Raw genomic sequence first — 17523 nt, 5'->3', positions numbered from 1 at the left:
GCATGGGCATTGCAATTATCAGCGTGTTGGGCAATTGGTTCTGTAAAATTTCTGCCAAAATGTGTTTTTTTACTGATGTTTTTTTGGTAATTGGCTACTTGCATCTTCTTTAATGTGCATACGCTTACTTGCCTTCACCTTCTCTCCTTCCTTTGCACTTACTTACATCATTAAGCCTATTTTGAACTTGGAAATTCCTCGAGACATCGTTTGACTTGGCCGAATACTGATTAAACACTGCTAAAACATGACATTTTATAGGCAACTTTTCATGTGGATTCCTACTGAGATTTATCTATTTTCAGATGTCTCATCTTTGCTGCTCAATTATTATTTTAGAGTTGAGCAGCTCAATTATTATCTTTGTTATAGGTCATCACGAAGGTATGAAGAATGTAACTTTTCTGCTGTGCCCTGCCATTGAAATTGCTAGTGTTCACAGATATTCAGAGCTCTACATATTATTTGATGTATGAGTATGAGACTTTAGTTTGAGTGTCCAAGCTCTTCTTGCCTATGATGCATGTTTTTGCAGAGGATGGAGTCAAGGAGAGAGCAAGGAGAGCTGATAAAGCTGCTTGAAGAGGGAGGGAGTACTCTAGGAAGGGTGTCAACAATCCTCCCACATTTAAGCTTCCATAGGCGGTGTCCAATAAGGAGTGATGACCATTTAACTTCAGTACACTATCCTTTCCTTATACAACTGTGAGTAAATATCTGCAAGTTGTAATTGAACGTTGAAGATTAATCACTCCATTGTTCTTATGTTACTTAATTACCTATATACAAGATGACTGGATGTTCTTCGCCATGCGACTGAAGCTCGCGTCAATCGTCATCATCAAATAATCCGCACCACAAGTCAGATATCTCTTAATTCTCTTTTGATCTTGGTCTCAGTTTGTCTTTGCGTATTTTGAATCTTTGATGGAGTATTGGACGGGTGAATTGCGTAATTGGACTGTTTGTGTTGTTTTCTACCTTGATTAATGATCATTGGACTTGGCAATACTTGGTTACTTGCTTGATTTTTATCTGTCCATGCACCTTTGTTTGGTGAGGGCTTGATTTTTGGATTTGCTGGATGTCAAACTGGCTCGATTGTCAGCTGGTGTGTTCTGTTGTTGTCAATATAATATGTCCTATCGATGAGAATTTCTGATTCCATGATGGCTCTGGACTCTTCAGTATTGGAAATTTCTTGTCTTTGTTAGCTTGGAGAGAGATTTCACCCACAACTAAGGATGCGCGGAAAAAGTTATCGGCTGAAGATTCTAAAAAGTGTAGTAATTCATCTTCTCTGAATAAATCTGCTCCTAGAGATCCAAAACGTGGGCTTTTCTCATGGTACCCTCTCTTTTATGTAAAATTATTTAGATTTTGTTTTCATTAACAGTAGAAGTACTGTGTGGCGGGACTTTCGAAAATGAGCATTACTGTTCTTTGTATTGGTAGGAGTAATCTCTCACTTTATTTCCCCTGTTGCAGGATTGAGGCAGAGTCCCTGTGCCATTTGTCCGCCAATATTGTCCTTTGGTGCTTTCTCCTAAGTCCAACATTGCAGCAGCCTTTAATCCAGATGGGAGAACGCTTGCTACACAGTAAGTTGACACATCTGTATGTTTCCTTTATCATGTCTTAATTTTTTGTTGGAAATAACTTGTAATCTTGTTGATACCTGCAGTGGTGATCACACTGTGAAGGTAATAGATTGCCAAACTGGAAATTGCTTGAAGGTTTTGAGTGGTCATTGAAGGACACCTTGGGTGGTAAGTTAGAACTCTCCTCACGTGCAATGAGTACTGCAGTCTGCTTGTTTTCTTTTTCATGCTGACCAAACTTATGTAGTTATGGAAAGTAATAAATTAAACAATGTAATGTGTACTGGAAAATCCAAAAGATTAAAAACACGTACAAATTTTGTTTGCTAATATCTACACATAAAATGGTAGTGGTGGACATGTGCTTTAAGAAATGACCTAGATGAAGTAGAGTAGCATGAGAGTATAAGATTAGGTGGTGGAATCTAAAAGAGGATAAATATATAGTTTTTAGGAAGAACCTTGGGCCTTATAAGTTACTGGCGTCCACACCGGAGGATAATAAGAGAAGTTGTTTTCCATCTTAGAGCTCCTTTTTTGGAATTGACATTATAAATTTTGTTCAACTAATTTTATTTTCTAATCTCCAAACACCACAAAGTGAAGAAAACATTTTCAGGAGGTTGATTTTACTAAATCACCAAGATTAACAGTTTTGTAGAGTATATGGATGCTGATAGTTTGAGAGCATTACCTCTATCCATTGTTGAGTAGCAATAAGTTTGAGATAAGCAAGGTGTGTCTGAGGAATAGGATTTCTTGGTAGTTGAATTAGGCATTTATGTGTTTGTGTGTGTGCTTCGCAAATATTTTATTATTCTTCCTTTTCCGTTCAGATTTACAGAGTTTCCGACATGGGACTTATAAGGCTGCTTCCTAGTGCAGAAGTGAGGTGAATGTTGCTCGCTTTCATTCTTTTTGCCGGAAGAGGCCTTGTGTATAGAACCAAGGTGTGGCTCTGATCTTCCCTGTTTGCTTTTCCATTTCATCAATCTAATATTCTTAAACTGAAACCAATTTCGATCTGAAATGCAGGAAGGGAAGCTTAGGCTCCTCCAGTATGATGGAGTTTATGGTGCAAGTGACACTGAGCCAAGTTACATTCCTGAGGAAAATGTGGCTGAGGTATAACAGTGTACGAGGTTGCCGTATTTTTCTTTATTGCATTTTTGGATGATATATCTATGTCAAACTTGTGAAAGTTTTGGTTCTTTAGGTGCATTCATTTCCTTTAAGAGGAGAACTCTTTAACATAATGGAAACCAGAGTTTTTTTGCAAATACTCAAACACTTGTGCCCTGACATAGCTAGTAATTTATCGTTTTCCTTCGCAAAGATTGAATTTGGAGACGATGCTTGCATAATTATTCTTGCCTGATACAGCTGTATAAATGTTATATTCCAAGCACATGAAATTCTATAAAAGCTTTATTGAGAAAAAAAATATATGGCAAGTCTATTTTTATTGAATTGATTTACTTTTGAGAAAAAAAAAATAAAGAAAGAAGAATATTTTATTAATTTAGTGCTTTTAGAAGATTTAGTTTGTGAACTTGTACATGTATCTCGTTCTGATCGAAATCCTTGTTCACCGCATTTTTCTCTAATCTGTGGCCTAGTAGGTAGCCAAATCCTTATATTTGCACAAGGTGCAAGGTTCAATCCCCTTCTCCCTCCAAAAATTAAGAATATAGTCATAACACATAAAGAAAAGGCTGCCTATATCTTGCTTATGTCCACTGTACAAGTCTTATGCGTGGGAGTTGTTTAGACAAAATCGCATTATATTAGCTCCTTGCCTTGGTCAGTGCAAATGAAGTAACTCTACATGGTAATTGTTTTGGATTCGTATTTTGAATCACCAGTTATCTTTTCTTAGACAAAGGTGTCCGAGGCTTTGCCCTGAGTATTCCCTTGGGCACGTGCAGTCCTCTTGTCCCACTCACACTAGGTAATTAGCAGGCCCAAAGGAAATTAGCAAATATGTGAGGATTCAAACCTGGAAATTCTGAAGCACCAGTCGCTTAGCTGTAATTCGTTTCCACATAGTTGATTGAAGTATATTAAGATTATTATTATCTGAATTGGAATACTTGCTCGAGCCTACTTTCGGGACTTCATAAACTCTCTTTTAACATTTTTGCTGCTCTCAAGTGCATTAATATGTGCTTTACTGCAGATGTTCACAATTTGTAAGTAATGCCCATCCAACGTAATTGCAGGTGCCAACGCATGATTTAGAAGGCTAGATTTCAGGGATTGTGATTAACATGTTTGTTCTGTACATGGTATGCATTTATAACCTCTTGCTTATGTCTTAAATGTCATTTTCTGTTAGTTTGATCATTGGATGATTTTCTTTTGCTATTTCCTGTTTCTTTGCCAGTTTCCTGATAGACCTTCAATTAATTTTAACTGTCAATCTATTTGGTATGGCTATGGGAAGATATTGAATATTTCTTCTTTTGACAGGGCATCTCTATTTGGTATGGTCATGGGAAGATATTGAATATTTTTTCTTTCAGCAGGGCATCATTGCTTGTATCTTGAAAAGAAAAATCTGAAATAGCCAGCTTGGAGAAGAAGTCAATAGGATGCTGGAGTTCTCGCTTGGTTATTTCCATCCACCAGGAAATCCTTGATCTGTTCAAGCTCGTGTCCTGAAATGTATATTACCACCCACCAGTAGTGTACCAGTAGTGTAGTGACATTGCATTTTCTTGTTCATTTTCTTTTTCTCCTCCTTTTTCTTTCTTCCTGAAATGTATATATTACCCTTCTCCTTTATTAGATTGTTCTGTTGTCACAAAACTTGTTAGGAGGAGCCTCTGTAGCAGGTGGGACACTCAAATGCTACATGTAACTATGGAAAGGGAAGTAGATAAGTTTTTTTTTTAATATCATAATACTAATAATAATAATAAAAAAATAATCCCCACTCCGCTGTCTTGTTGTTATGATGCATCATTAGGTTTCTGGTCAGAGATGTGAAGCAACTGTCTTTTGTTTTTTTTTTTTAATTATGTGAAGCAACTGTATTTGATTACTGCATAACAGGCAAAAGGAATGTCACTGCGTGGAAAATTAAGATTGTATTCCTGTCTTTCTTTCTTGATGGATGCACTGAGGGCAAACTCAGCCTGCCTCATGTTAACTATTGCTAGTCGAGGAATGAGATTAAAAACAACGCCTCATCTTAGCTGGAGCCAGAGCTGGAGTCGGAGCCCCTGACCTGATTTACCCAAAAAGATTCAATCTTTGTCTGTTAATGGGGAGCCCATGTTTTTATGAAATGGATAATGTTTGGCATATAAAGAACAAAATTCAAAACAAGAGAGAAAGCTGCCTGGGTTTGTGTTCAGATCAAGTACATGTCTGTGCAATAAAACAAAGAAAGTCGGTGTCCAAATCATTCCCTAGGCAGCAGGGCATTTTCCTTCATCACGAGATTGCAAAAGAAAGAAGAAAAAAATATCCCCAGTTGACCAGTCAAAGGAACAATAAAACTCATATTAAAATAATTACTTATTATTTAAAACATTGAATGGGCCACATTTGACTAATTGCTTTTCCTTTCTTTGACCACAAGAGGTAATTATAAACACAAAAACAAGCAGCAGCAGCTATAAATCAGTATAAACAATTGGATTGATCAGTAGTGATGAAATTATTAACCCACTAAGAAGATGACTCAAACTTGTAGTGCTTGTCAATGGCTACAGAGACATCCCAAGTACAACTGAGTCCTTTTGGTATTATTACAAGATCTCCTGCTCCAAACTCCACATACTCTGATGACCCTTTTGGGTATGCCTTCACTTTCCCTTTCAACAAATAACAAGTCTCTTCTGCATCAAATTTTAGTTGGTATTTCCCTGGAGAGCAACCCCATCTGTATGTATATATACACACAATTATTCCAGACCCATAAAGGAAAATTTAATTAAAACACATAACAAACAAAAACAACCAAGAGAGAGAGAGATTATATATACTTGGGCCAGCACTTGATGTTCAGCTCTGAAAGTCGTGCCTCTGAAAGGTTCCTTTCCACAGTGATTCTCAAGCTTTCAGCCATGACAGAATAACAAGCTAGAGTGAGAGAGAAGAGGCTCTAAATCCGCAGGGTTTTTTTTTATATATATTGTGGGTTTTTGGTTGGAGACAGAGGGGGAGGGTGTGAAGAAGACTTGAGAAGGAATATTATATTAGCAATGTGTTTTTTTAAATTAACGAGGAAACAAAAAGGGTGTAGAGTCTGAGTTTTTGGGTATAATGCGTATGTCACATTGTTATCCAATATTGACTTATCACATCCAAATCATGTTTTTTTTAATTGGGTATCTTCAGTTATGTCTAAAGTGTAAATTCTCAAGTATTTGGATTAATGTAACAGTAACTTTAAAAGCCCCTTGAGTCTATAACTAATTAACAACTAGTCTCAAAAGTGGTTGAATACAATCGACTATACCTAGTTAATCCCCAAATATGTCATATTACCACCTTTTAGAGTGAGTGTTACGGATACGACCCAAGAAACAAATTTGTACGGCCTCGTTGCACAAAGTAGACAATATTTGTTGATGTAGTTGGCCTCAAGAACTACTACTGTACTCATCATCTGCGAACAAAACAAAACATCAAATTATTCAGAGTGAGTTTATAAAATACATTCAACTAGAATTCAACCACAGTAACAGTAAAGTAGTATCATTGAAGCATTTATTTAAGTAAAGAAACAAGAGAGAACTTACCAAAATCATCCTTGAAGAACTCACCGAAGGAATCTATTGCCAACATTACTGTCACTGGGAAGAGTTCATCCAGCTTCTCTTAATCAATAGCCCAATTCCTACATATATTTATTTCTGGCCCATTACGAATCTATCATGGATCTGGAATATTTTTGATTGATCTTATATTATAGTTAATAATCTCTTTTTCAAACTAAACTAATAATGTCTTTTTTATCTAAATTTTTTTTTATACTAATAATCTCCAAATTGTAATAATTGTCCATATAGCAATATCGATACTCCTTTTTTTTTAATTTTATTTTTGTTATTTCAATGAAGAATACTACGTACCCCTAATTTATGACTTTCATTTTACCCCTCAATCAAAGGGCGGAGACACGGCTGGGCTACGCTTGGTTTGTGGTGCGTCAGTTGTAATGAATTTTTGATTAATGAACGATTCTATGTGAACGCATGTATGCTTCTGCGTGCCAAATTGGAGCTTAAATTGTTGTAGGATCGAATTACTTTTTTGAAAGGTCTCCTATATCCACTTTTGAAGTACTCTTTGAAATATCGGTGTTTTTTGGTTCTAACTATTTCAAATGTTGAGATTGACACATATGATTCATGTGATATCATACGCCTCACATGATTCATCTTGTGTGACAATTTTAACATAATGTTAATGAGATGGAAACACATGATTCATCTGATATCGTAGCCCTCACATGATTCATATAAAATTGTTTCGTAGGCCTCACATATTCATATGAAATCATTGCGTTAATTTCAGCCTCTGCCATATGAGATATCGAGACAAAAAACACTTGAGATAACTGGGAGAATTGACTAAACCGGAACTGCACCTAACCCTAAACCCTTTGGAGTGAGGGAGTGAGTTGTTTAGGACTCTTCAAAGTTCCAACAAATTTGGAGAAATTTGTTGTGATTTTGACTATATCATATATTAGCTAACAAAAAGTCCCATATTCCAGTGATTCTTCCAAACAAACCCAACTTGATTCACTTTCCTTACTAGAAAGAATCCTGGCCCATCAGTGAATCTCCAACTCTGACAGATTCTCCCCTTATAACTACACCTTCACATACCTCTGTTTCATAATCTCTGCAACACAAATACAGAGCACTCTCCCTCTCTCTCTCTAAAATGACGTCGTATTCGTGTTCAACCTCCGACCTCGTACCCCTCCTAGGCGGCGCGGCCAACGCCACAGCCGCTGCTGATTACATCTGCGGCCGATTCGACGCCATTTCCAACAAATTTGTTGACACGGGTTATGCCGTGGACAACACATACCTTCTCTTCTCAACGTACCTTGTCTTTGCGATGCAGCTCGGATTCGCCATGCTTTGCGCGGGCTCTGTTCGAGCGAAGAATACAATGAACATCATGCTCACCAACGTCATTGACGCCGCAGCCGGTGGTCTTTTCTACTATGTTTTCGGATTCGCCATTGCTTTTGGGTCACCGTCGAATGGGTTCATCGGAAAACACTTCTTTGGTTTGAGTGAATTCCCATCATCGTCTTTCGATTACAGTTATTTCTTGTTTCAATGGGCTTTTGCGATTGCGGCTGCAGGGATCACCAGTGGTTCAATCGCAGAGCGAACCCAATTTATTGCTTATTTGATTTATTCATCTTTCTTGACTGGTTTGGTTTATCCAATTGTGTCTCATTGGTTCTGGTCTTCTGATGGGTGGGCTAGCCCTGCTAGATCAGATAACCTATTGTTTGGTTCTGGGGTTATTGATTTTGCTGGGTCTGGTGTTGTTCACTTAGTTGGTGCCATTGCTGGGATGTGGGGTGCATACATTGAAGGGCCTCGAATTGGCCGGTTTGATCACGCAGGGCAATCCGTCGTTCTGCGTGGACATAGTGGTACATTGGTTGTTCTTGGCACTTTCTTGTTGTGGTTTGGTTGGTATGGATTCAACCCTGGTTCATTTCTCATTATTTTGAAGGCTTATGGTGAAAGTGGCTCCTTTTACGGGCAATGGAGTGCAGTGGGTCGAACGGCGGTGACCACCACATTGGCTGGATGCACTGCTGCATTGACAACTCTGTTTGGGAAGAGGTTGTTGTCTGGTCATTGGAGTGTGACCGATGTTTGCAATGGTTTGCTTGGTGGGTTTGCAGCTATCACTGGGGGATGCGCTGTTGTTGATCCCTGGGCAGCTGTTCTATGTGGGTTTGTGGCTTCTTGGGTGCTCATTGGCTGCAACAAGTTGGCAGAGAAGTTGCACTATGACGATCCGCTGGAGGCGGCACAGCTTCACGGTGGTTGTGGCTCATGGGGGATTATATTCACAGCATTGTTTGCCAAGAAGGAGTATGTGAATGAGGTATATCCAGGGTTACCTGGGAGACCACATGGATTAGTTATGGGAGGAGGAGTAAGGCTATTAGCAGCTCATATTGTCCAGATTTTGGTGGTTGTGGGATGGGTGAGTGTGACAATGGGAACATTGTTTTTCATTCTGCATAAGCTGAAACTTCTGAGGATCACAGCAGAAGAGGAGATGGCAGGGATGGACTTGACCAGTCATGGTGGAATTGCTTATTGTTATACAGATGAATATCAAGATGATGCAGCAGCTAAGGGAATTTGATAATGTAATTTGGGGTTGTGTTGTTGAGTAAGAGGTTAGATGGGTAGTTTACTAGAAGAAGCAGTATTTGCATTTGTACAGTTAGGTTTCTAATTAATGAAATAAGCATCATGAGCTGATAAATCCATTCATCCTCACACTGTCACAACAATTGGGTCGGATATATCCATAGATACCCAAATCTGACCCGAAAATTCAACATGGGTATTCAATTACTTTGCCTAATGCAACGATCTACTTGATGATTCAAAGTCTTGTTAGAGATGAAGAAGAATTGAAGAAAGGAAGAAGAAGATTAGGAGATTCAGAAAAGAAAATATGCAACGGCTAGTAGTAGCCCCCTTACATATCATGTACAAATAGAAAGGGCCGAAACAAATATAGGCCCAATATTAATAAAAAAACAGGCCGAAACAAAGATAGGCCCAATATTAAGAAAAGATGAATAACTAAGTCCAACATCAGACAAGAGCCCATAAACCAGTCTTCAAGAAGAAGACATGAAATTAGGATGAAGCTTTACGATTCTGGTGAGCTGAGCTGCTGAGCCACGCCTTCACATTCACAAATCCCTTCAAATGCAACGATCACCAATCAACATTGGACACGTCAGCATGTCTGAAATTGGCGCCAAAATTGTGCCCGTAAGATTTCGGAATCCCAACGGTAAGTGGACTCAAAACTATCTACGCAACGTGTTTTAGCTTCCATGCATATATATCTCCATACGCACGTAGTTGATGAAGTAATCTTCGGTATTCTTAGTTGAGAGAGTGTGCTGCGAAGAAACCCTACTCCTAATTCCTTTGCGTTCAGAGCGACGACTGAAGTTTTTCTGCCTTTTTGATCAAAATCAAGTAATTGATAGTAAGTTTCTCAGTTCCATTCATGGAGTTCTTCTATCTTCAGTTCAATAATTTTGATTTACGTGATTTCATATGTGAATTTTGTTTGTAAACTTTTTCGTGAAATAATCTTGAATTCTTGGGTTGAGGAAAGAGTTTCTATGTTGGTACTTTTTTCGTAGACTAGGCTTCGTCTTATAATTTCCTTGTTGGTGATTATATATGGCAATATACTTTGTTCTAAATTTCTCAAATTTATTAGAAGCCCCATCCACTGTTTGTTTCCTTAAGTAGACAGTACCCTGATTTTGTTCACACCCAAACATGGATGGTGAGAATCCACGAATTGCTGGTCGACCTCCTTTAGGGGTGATCGACATTGCTTCTTTACCCAGTTCGTATTTTGGGGCAAAACTCTGGATCTGTTGGGCGTTTTTTGATTGCTGAGGAATCTTGGATAGGGCTTTAGTCTTTTATGTTGGGAGAAATCATGATGTTGCTACTGTCAGCCATAAGAACAGGGAGAAATCATGTTGTGGATAGGGCTTTAGTATAGGATTAGCACACATAGTGTCAGCACTTGATAATTAAAGGTTCATAGATTTTTAATCAATCTCTGAAACTCTTTGATGTAAAAGCCTATTTCACTGAATTCTAGATTTGAGGGGAGACATTAGACTATCACTTGGGCTAATTAGTCTGATTTTACTTATTCGTTCATTTGATTTTGTTTGTATAGATTAATGAACTTGGTTTATGGCATGTTATGCTTAACTTTGATGTTCTAATTACTGCAGCAAGATGACAAGGAGGAATAATTGCCTTCTACCCTGCCCATCTGAAAGAGGAGAAGCATATATGGACTCTATGGCTGGACTGGACTGGACCTATGATAGCTTTTTTGATGAAATTGACAACAAAATCAAAGACTGTGGAGGAAATCAGGAAAATCTCCATGCACTCGCCTGTCCTCCAATGGACGTAGATTATTTCAAGCGCGAAGCAAATTTCACTTGGATGATGGATGGCAATGTGTTCAACAATGATGCAGCTGTAGATTCAATAGCAACTAAAACATACAACAAAAGTAAGGGCAGTCTGCACGGGAAAGGAAAACCGCAAAGTCTTATTGTGCCTAAGTTGCAGGCTATTTGGAAAGACAAAGAGCATATCAGAGTCGCTCGTGGCAAAGGTAAGGAAATGAAGAAAGTCATTGAACTCTATAGCGAAAGCAAAATGCTGAAGAAACCAGCTCATGGAAAAGGCCAAGAGCATATCAGAGTCGCTTGTGGCAAAGGTAAGGAAGTGAAGAAAGTCATTGATCTCTATAGCGAAAGCAAAATGCTGAAGAAACCAGCTCATGGAAAGGGCAAAGAGTTGAAGATACTTCCAGACGTGTACAAGCACACCAACAACAAGAAAGTTGAGTACGAATCTTGCAGTGAAATGAGATTTGAAAAGGCTACGAGCAACAAAATTGTGGTTGCTGCTAATGAAATGTCATATGAATCGAAGTTGGAGGCTACCAAGAGAAAACTCCAAGAGAACTATCAACAATGTAAGAGGCTGAGGAAAGTACAATTGATTGGTGTAGAGGATGTGCCAAAGCCAGAAGACCCAAAACCCTGCAACAAGAAAGTCCCAAAAGCCTGCAACAAGAAAGTTTGCTCTTTTGCCAAGAGGATAAGCAAATCTTCTACTGTGAAACAACGATTGTCCCAAAAGATAAGGGTGATGGGAAGAAAAGTCTATTATTAAAAATGAAGATTGTATACATGAAACACAAAGTCATCCCCTTTTTTCACACGGTTTTGTGAATTCATTTGTTTTGAAGTGTAATATATTTTTATGTATAAAATGTTGGTTAGTACAATAAAGCAATTAGTTTTGAAATTGTGAAGATTTTTGCAATTGTGTGTCATTGGTTCTGGTCTGTTGATGGATGGACTAGCCCTGCTAGATCAGATAATCCCATTGTTTTTCATTCTGCATAAGCTGAAACTTCTGAGGATCACAGCGGAAGAGATGGCAGGGATGGACTTTCTCAAAGTTGGAAGAGTGGAATAATCTTCTTATCATTTCAATATGTCGTGATAGACTAATTATATACAGAGAATAATGAAATATTTTACAGAGTGATTTTAGGAACTAATCATTGACTTTTTTCTACAATTAGACTCCTATAATCTTGCCGAATCTTTGAATTGACTTCTTGGTTGATATTATACAGCTGTGATCTTCTTGCTTGATATTGTTGACTTCTTGCTTGATATTATACAGCTGTGATTTGACACCCCCCCTCAAGTTGGTGCATATATGTCTTTAATGCCCAACTTGCTAAGTGAGCTGTGAAAGATTCTGCCTGTAACTGCTTTGGTGAGAATATCTGCAAGTTGATCTTCAGATTTGACAAATGGTACCTCAATGATCTTGGCCTCGAGTTTCTCCTTAATGAAATGTCTGTCAATCTCAACATGCTTGGTCCTATCATGTTGCACTGGATTATGTGAGATGTCTATTGCAGCCTTGTTATCACAATACAATTGCATTGCTCCTTTTTGTTTGAACCCCAATTCTCTCATCAAATTTCTTATCCAGAGTAGTTCACATATTCCATGTGCCATACTCCTATATTCTGCTTCAGCACTTGACCTAGCCACCACGTTCTGTTTCTTACTACGCCATGAGACTAAATTGCCTCCCACGAAAGTAAAGTAACCAGATGTTGATCTTCTATCAGTAACTGAACCGGCCCAATCTGCATCTGTATACCCTTTCACATCAAGATGAACATGTTTTGAGAACATCAATCCTTTCCCCGGGGCAGATTTAAGATATCTCAGAATTCGAATCACAACATCCATGTGAGCCTCTCTTGGTGCATGCATAAATTGACTTACGACGCTAACAGGATATGCTATGTCAGGTCTTGTATGTGATAAGTAAATCAACTTACCAACAAGACGTTGATATCGTTCTTTATTGGTAGGTACTTGTTCAGCATCTTCATGAAGTTTAAGATTCACCTCCATTGGAGTCTCTATTGGTTGGCAGGCTAACATTCCAGTTTCGGTTAGAAGGTCAAGGACATATTTTCGTTGTGATAGAAATATTCCTTGCTTTGAACGTGCCACTTCAATGCCCAAGAAATACTTTAGTTCGCCGAGATCTTTCATCTCAAACTCAGCTGCTAAATAATGTTGCAAGGCTTCCTTCTCTTCTGGGTCATTCCCTGTAACTACCATGTCATCAACATACACAATGAGTGCAGTTATCTTACCTTTCTTATGTTTCAAGAAGAGAGTGTGGTCAGAATTGCATTGTTTGTAGCCAAAATTCTTCATTGATTTGCTGAACCTTCCAAACCATGCTCGGGGTGATTGCTTCAATCCATAAAGAGACTTTTTGAGTTTGCATACCATGTTGCTCTGACTTGGCTTCATCTTGCATCCGGGAGGAGGGTCCATATAGACTTCTTTTTCTAGGTCTCCATGTAAAAAAGCATTTTTTACATCAAATTGATGTAAAGGCCAATCTAGGTTGGCTGCCAATGAGATAAGTACCCGAATTGTGTTGATTTTAGCTACAGGTGCAAACGTCTCCCAATAGTCAATTCCATATGTCTGAGTATACCCCTTCGCCACCAGTCTTGCTTTGTATCGTTCAATTGCTCCATCTGCTCTAAATTTGATTGTATAGATCCATCTGCAGCCTACTGTTTGCTTCCCTTCTGGCAAATGAGTCATCTCCCAAGTAGAATTCTTTTGGAGAGACTCCATTTCGTCATTCATGGCTTGAGTCCACTTGGGATCCTTAAGAGCTTCCTGCACATTACTTGGAATAGATACAGTGGATAATTGACACACAAATGATGCATATGACGGGGATAACCTATGAAGAGACACATGATTAGCAATAGGGTATTTAACACTTGAAGTTGGATCAGGTTCATATTGCTGTTTAGGAATTCCTCGGTTTGAACGAGGAGGCAATTTATAACTTGAATGACTTGACTCAGGTAGGGAATCAGAGTTAGATTGTTCAAGTACCTGTGTAGGGTTTTCAGGACTGGACTGATTGACTAGCAATGGTACTATAGGAGAAGTTGTATTTAGGACACTATCTGGATTTGTAGCTGGTTGTTCTGGCATTGTTGTAGGATTGGCATGGTCTGGGTCAATCTCCTCTTGAATTTGATTTTCTGGTCCTTGCTCTTCGTCCCTCATGGTTTGACCTACTTGAAGTTGTTCTTCCACAGGATTAGTTGACCCATCAATATTACCATCGGGACACTGGGAAACATGGACAACTTGGTTTTGAGTATCTTCTGCAAAGATAGAGTTCTCCCCCTGCAGAGGATGCTCAGAAGTGTTCCTTGAGTAATAAAATTCACTTTCATTGAAAGTAACATCAGATGTAACATATAAGGTTTGTGTAGGTGGATGGAAACACTTGTAGCCCTTCTGAGTGGTAGCATAGCCTACAAAGACACAACGTAATGCACATGGGTCCAGTTTGCTACATTGGTGAGTATGTAACTGAATGTAAGCAACACACCCGAAAATCCGTGGTTCAAGGTTTGGTGTAGGTGGCACTGTGAGAAGGTTGGTCAATGTTTGAAATGGAGTTTGATATTGGAGAGTACTGGATGGTGTCCGATTGATGAGGTAAGCTGCAGAACAAAGAGCCTCTCCCCAAAATTTGTGGGGCATATAAGCCTCGAATAAAGATGCACGAGTAACTTCTAGGAGATGGCGGTTCTTTCGTTCTGCTACACCATTCTGCTGTGGCGTATAAGCACATGTGGTTTGGTGAACAATCCCTTGTTGGTTAAAAAACAAAGAAAGATCATTGTTGACATACTCTCTGCCATTATCTGACCGTAGTGTTATGATCTTCCTGTCAATCTGTGTAGCAACATACTGATGAAATTGTTTGAATTTTGCAGTAACTTCGCTTTTCTGTTTCATGGGAAATACCCATGTCATCCTGGTGCAGTCATCTATAAAAGTCACAAACCACTTAAAGCCACTAATAGTGAGAACTCTTGATGGTCCCCAAACATCCGAATGGACAACCATGAAAGGTATAGAACTTTTATTTAATCTCAATGGGTAAGAAACACGATGACTTTTGGCGAAAATGCAAGTTTCACAATGAAAGTCTGATAAATCAAATTGAGAAAATAAATCTGGAAATAAAAGTTTTAGGTAACCAAAGGAAGCATGTCCTAGTCGCTTGTGCCATAACCAAATCTGCTTTATTCTGTCTGACTCTATACCTCTTACATGATGCACACGACTCAATCTGCTACTGCAATCATCTGATAGGTCCAAATAATACAACTTTCCCTTCCTAGTACCACATCCAATCACGGCCCTGGTGAGTAAATCCTGAAAAAGACAATAAGATGGCCAAAAACACACAGTGCAATTAAGGGAATCAATAATCTGAGGAACAGATAACAAATTATAGTCTAGGGAAGGGACAACCAAGATGTGATCTAGGTTTAATGAAGGCGTAAGAGAGAGGGACCCTTCTTCCAAAACTTGGGAAGTGGTTCCATTTGCACTAGTAACATGAGTTTGAGATGATGATTTTGTGGAGTGTAATCCAATTGAGCTAGATGTCATATGGTCAGTAGCACCAGTGTCAATAATCCATGATCTATTATAAGTAAGTGAAGAAGTACCTGAGGTCGCCAAAGCCTTGGATTCAGATGTACCTGATGGAAGTTCAGAGTCTTTCTCCTGGGATGGTCCAGCAGAGACGAATGAAGCCCGACTTGGTTCCTTCTTTCGGCCTTTATGAACCCATCCTTCTGGATAACCAATAATCTCGTAACATCCTTTAATTGTGTGATTTTCAAGACCACATTTTGCACACTTCATTGGAGTTCTGTTACGAGTAGCACCTGAATTCTGAGAGCGAGATTGCTTATACCTTGTGGTAGCCAAGGCTACGGTTTCAGATGTGGAATCTGCTTCAGACATAGTGCCTTGACGATTACTCTCTCTTTTAATATGTGCATATACTGCCCCGAGTTCAGGTTTAGGCTCCATCCTTAAAATTTCTCCTCGGATTTGATCAAAATTATTGTCCAAACCTGCAAGAAAAATATAAACTCGAAGACGGTCAATCTCCCTGCGTCTTATTTCCATATCTTCTGGGTGTTGCATGTTGCTGGGGCTTAACTGATCAAGTTCCTGAAATATCTCTGTGAGATCACTATAGTATGTTGCAACTGATCTACCATTCTGTTTCATCATAAATAATTGTCGATGTAGATCATAAATCTTTGCCTCATCAGAACCATCAGAGTATGTTTTCTTGATGGCATCCCATACTTGCTTGGCTGTATCATAACGAATGAATCGTTTCATCTGACTGGGGTGCATGGCATCAACTAGCCAACTCTTAATTTGACAATCTGATGCACGCCACTTGTTGTATGCTGGATCTGTAGCTGCAGGTTGGATAGTATCACCGGTTAGGTGACCATGTTTTTCTCGTCCAGCAATTTTCATCTCCATGACTTGGTGTCATAGAGAATAGTTATTTTCATCTAACTTTATGCCAGTTGAGAAGTTGGAATTGTCTCCTTGTATGGTGACAATATGAGGGATTGAATTTGATTTGGGAGAGACATCTTCACTTGTCATGATGATGACTCAAGAATGAGAAGATAATGAGTTTCAACAGACTGTGTTTGGTGATGAATGAATGAGTAGGGTTTGATTAAGAGACGACCAGTATCGACTCCTCTGATACCATCTCAAAGTTGGAAGAGTGGAATAATCTTCTTATCATTTCAATATGTCGTGATAGACTAATTATATACAGAGAATAATGAAATATTTTACAGAGTGATTTTAGGAACTAATCATTGACTTTTTTCTACAATTAGACTCCTATAATCTTGCTGAATCTTTGAATTGACTTCTTGGTTGATATTATACAGCTGTGATCTTCTTGCTTGATATTGTTGACTTCTTGCTTGATATTATACAGCTGTGATTTGACAGACTTGACTGGTCATGGTGGGATTGCTTAGTTTATACAGATGAATATCAAGATGACACAGCCAAGGGAATTTGATGAGAAAAGTGAAGGTTTGTGTTGTATTGAGAAAGAGGTTAGGTGGGCAGTTTATAGGAGAGCAGTAATTGCATTTGTACAGTTAGGTTTCTAATTAATGAAATAAGCAGCATGAGCTGATAAATCTACTCAGTAATATACTACTGCAAAACATATAAAACCTTGAACTGGTGCTCTTGAACAAACTCTATGACATCAATCTAAATAATAAGGTGGGTAGTATGTAGAGTAGTGAATGATTTTGCTAAGATAATGAAGACAGACAAATACTGTTAACAAAAACATATAGAACAAAATGGTAAAGTAGGTGACTTGGAAGCTTTAATGAAAGTCAGAACACAATGATATCTTATGCAGAGTTTTAAGTATCAGAAGAAGAAGAAGAAGAAGTGAGATTGGAGGAGAAGAGATTTAGAGAGAGGAAGAAGATAGCTGAATTATCATGTTATTCAACTTAACTTGTAAGGGCTATGAAGCCTTTGTTTATTATATAGATGTATGAAATACTACCTGAACCAACGGTTACTGGACTTGGAATATTTCAAACTTAAGACACTGTCGTTTTATCAAACTGAATATTGTGACTAGGCTGGACCTAAGTGAGTAAG

General features: G+C 38.5%; 2 protein-coding genes across 2 annotated transcripts; one reads left to right on the top strand and one right to left on the bottom strand.

Moving 5' to 3' along the window:
• Positions 1–5127: 5127 nt before the first annotated feature.
• Positions 5128–5772, bottom strand: LOC120011469. The gene is made up of 2 exons (XM_038862592.1): positions 5597–5772; positions 5128–5493 (listed from the first exon to the last, which is right to left on the bottom strand). Exons 1-2 carry the CDS (start codon positions 5677–5679, stop codon positions 5280–5282), a joined length of 297 nt encoding a protein of 98 aa, XP_038718520.1. The 5' UTR covers positions 5680–5772; the 3' UTR covers positions 5128–5279.
• Positions 5773–7508: 1736 nt separating this feature from the next.
• Positions 7509–8972, top strand: LOC120011591 (ammonium transporter 1 member 4-like). The gene has a single exon (XM_038862745.1). It carries the CDS (start codon positions 7509–7511, stop codon positions 8970–8972), a length of 1464 nt encoding a protein of 487 aa, XP_038718673.1.
• Positions 8973–17523: the final 8551 nt, after the last annotated feature.

The sequence above is a fragment of the Tripterygium wilfordii genome, chromosome 12, assembly GCF_013401445.1.
Source record: "Tripterygium wilfordii isolate XIE 37 chromosome 12, ASM1340144v1, whole genome shotgun sequence".
NCBI lineage: Eukaryota > Viridiplantae > Streptophyta > Magnoliopsida > Celastrales > Celastraceae > Tripterygium > Tripterygium wilfordii.
The sequence above is the reverse complement of the archived record's forward strand: the minus strand, read 5'-3'. Positions and strand labels throughout refer to the sequence as shown.

Bases quoted from the DNA above. Each gene is read 5' to 3' on its own strand.
- LOC120011469 (XM_038862592.1), bottom strand. From the start codon at position 5,679: ATGGCTGAAAGCTTGAGAATCACTGTGGAAAGGAACCTTTCAGAGGCA. The intron at 5,494-5,596 runs GTATATATAATC...ATATACATACAG, and splicing joins AACATCAAGTGCTGGCCCAA to ATGGGGTTGCTCTCCAGGGA.
- LOC120011591 (XM_038862745.1), top strand. From the start codon at position 7,509: ATGACGTCGTATTCGTGTTCAACCTCCGACCTCGTACCCCTCCTAGGC.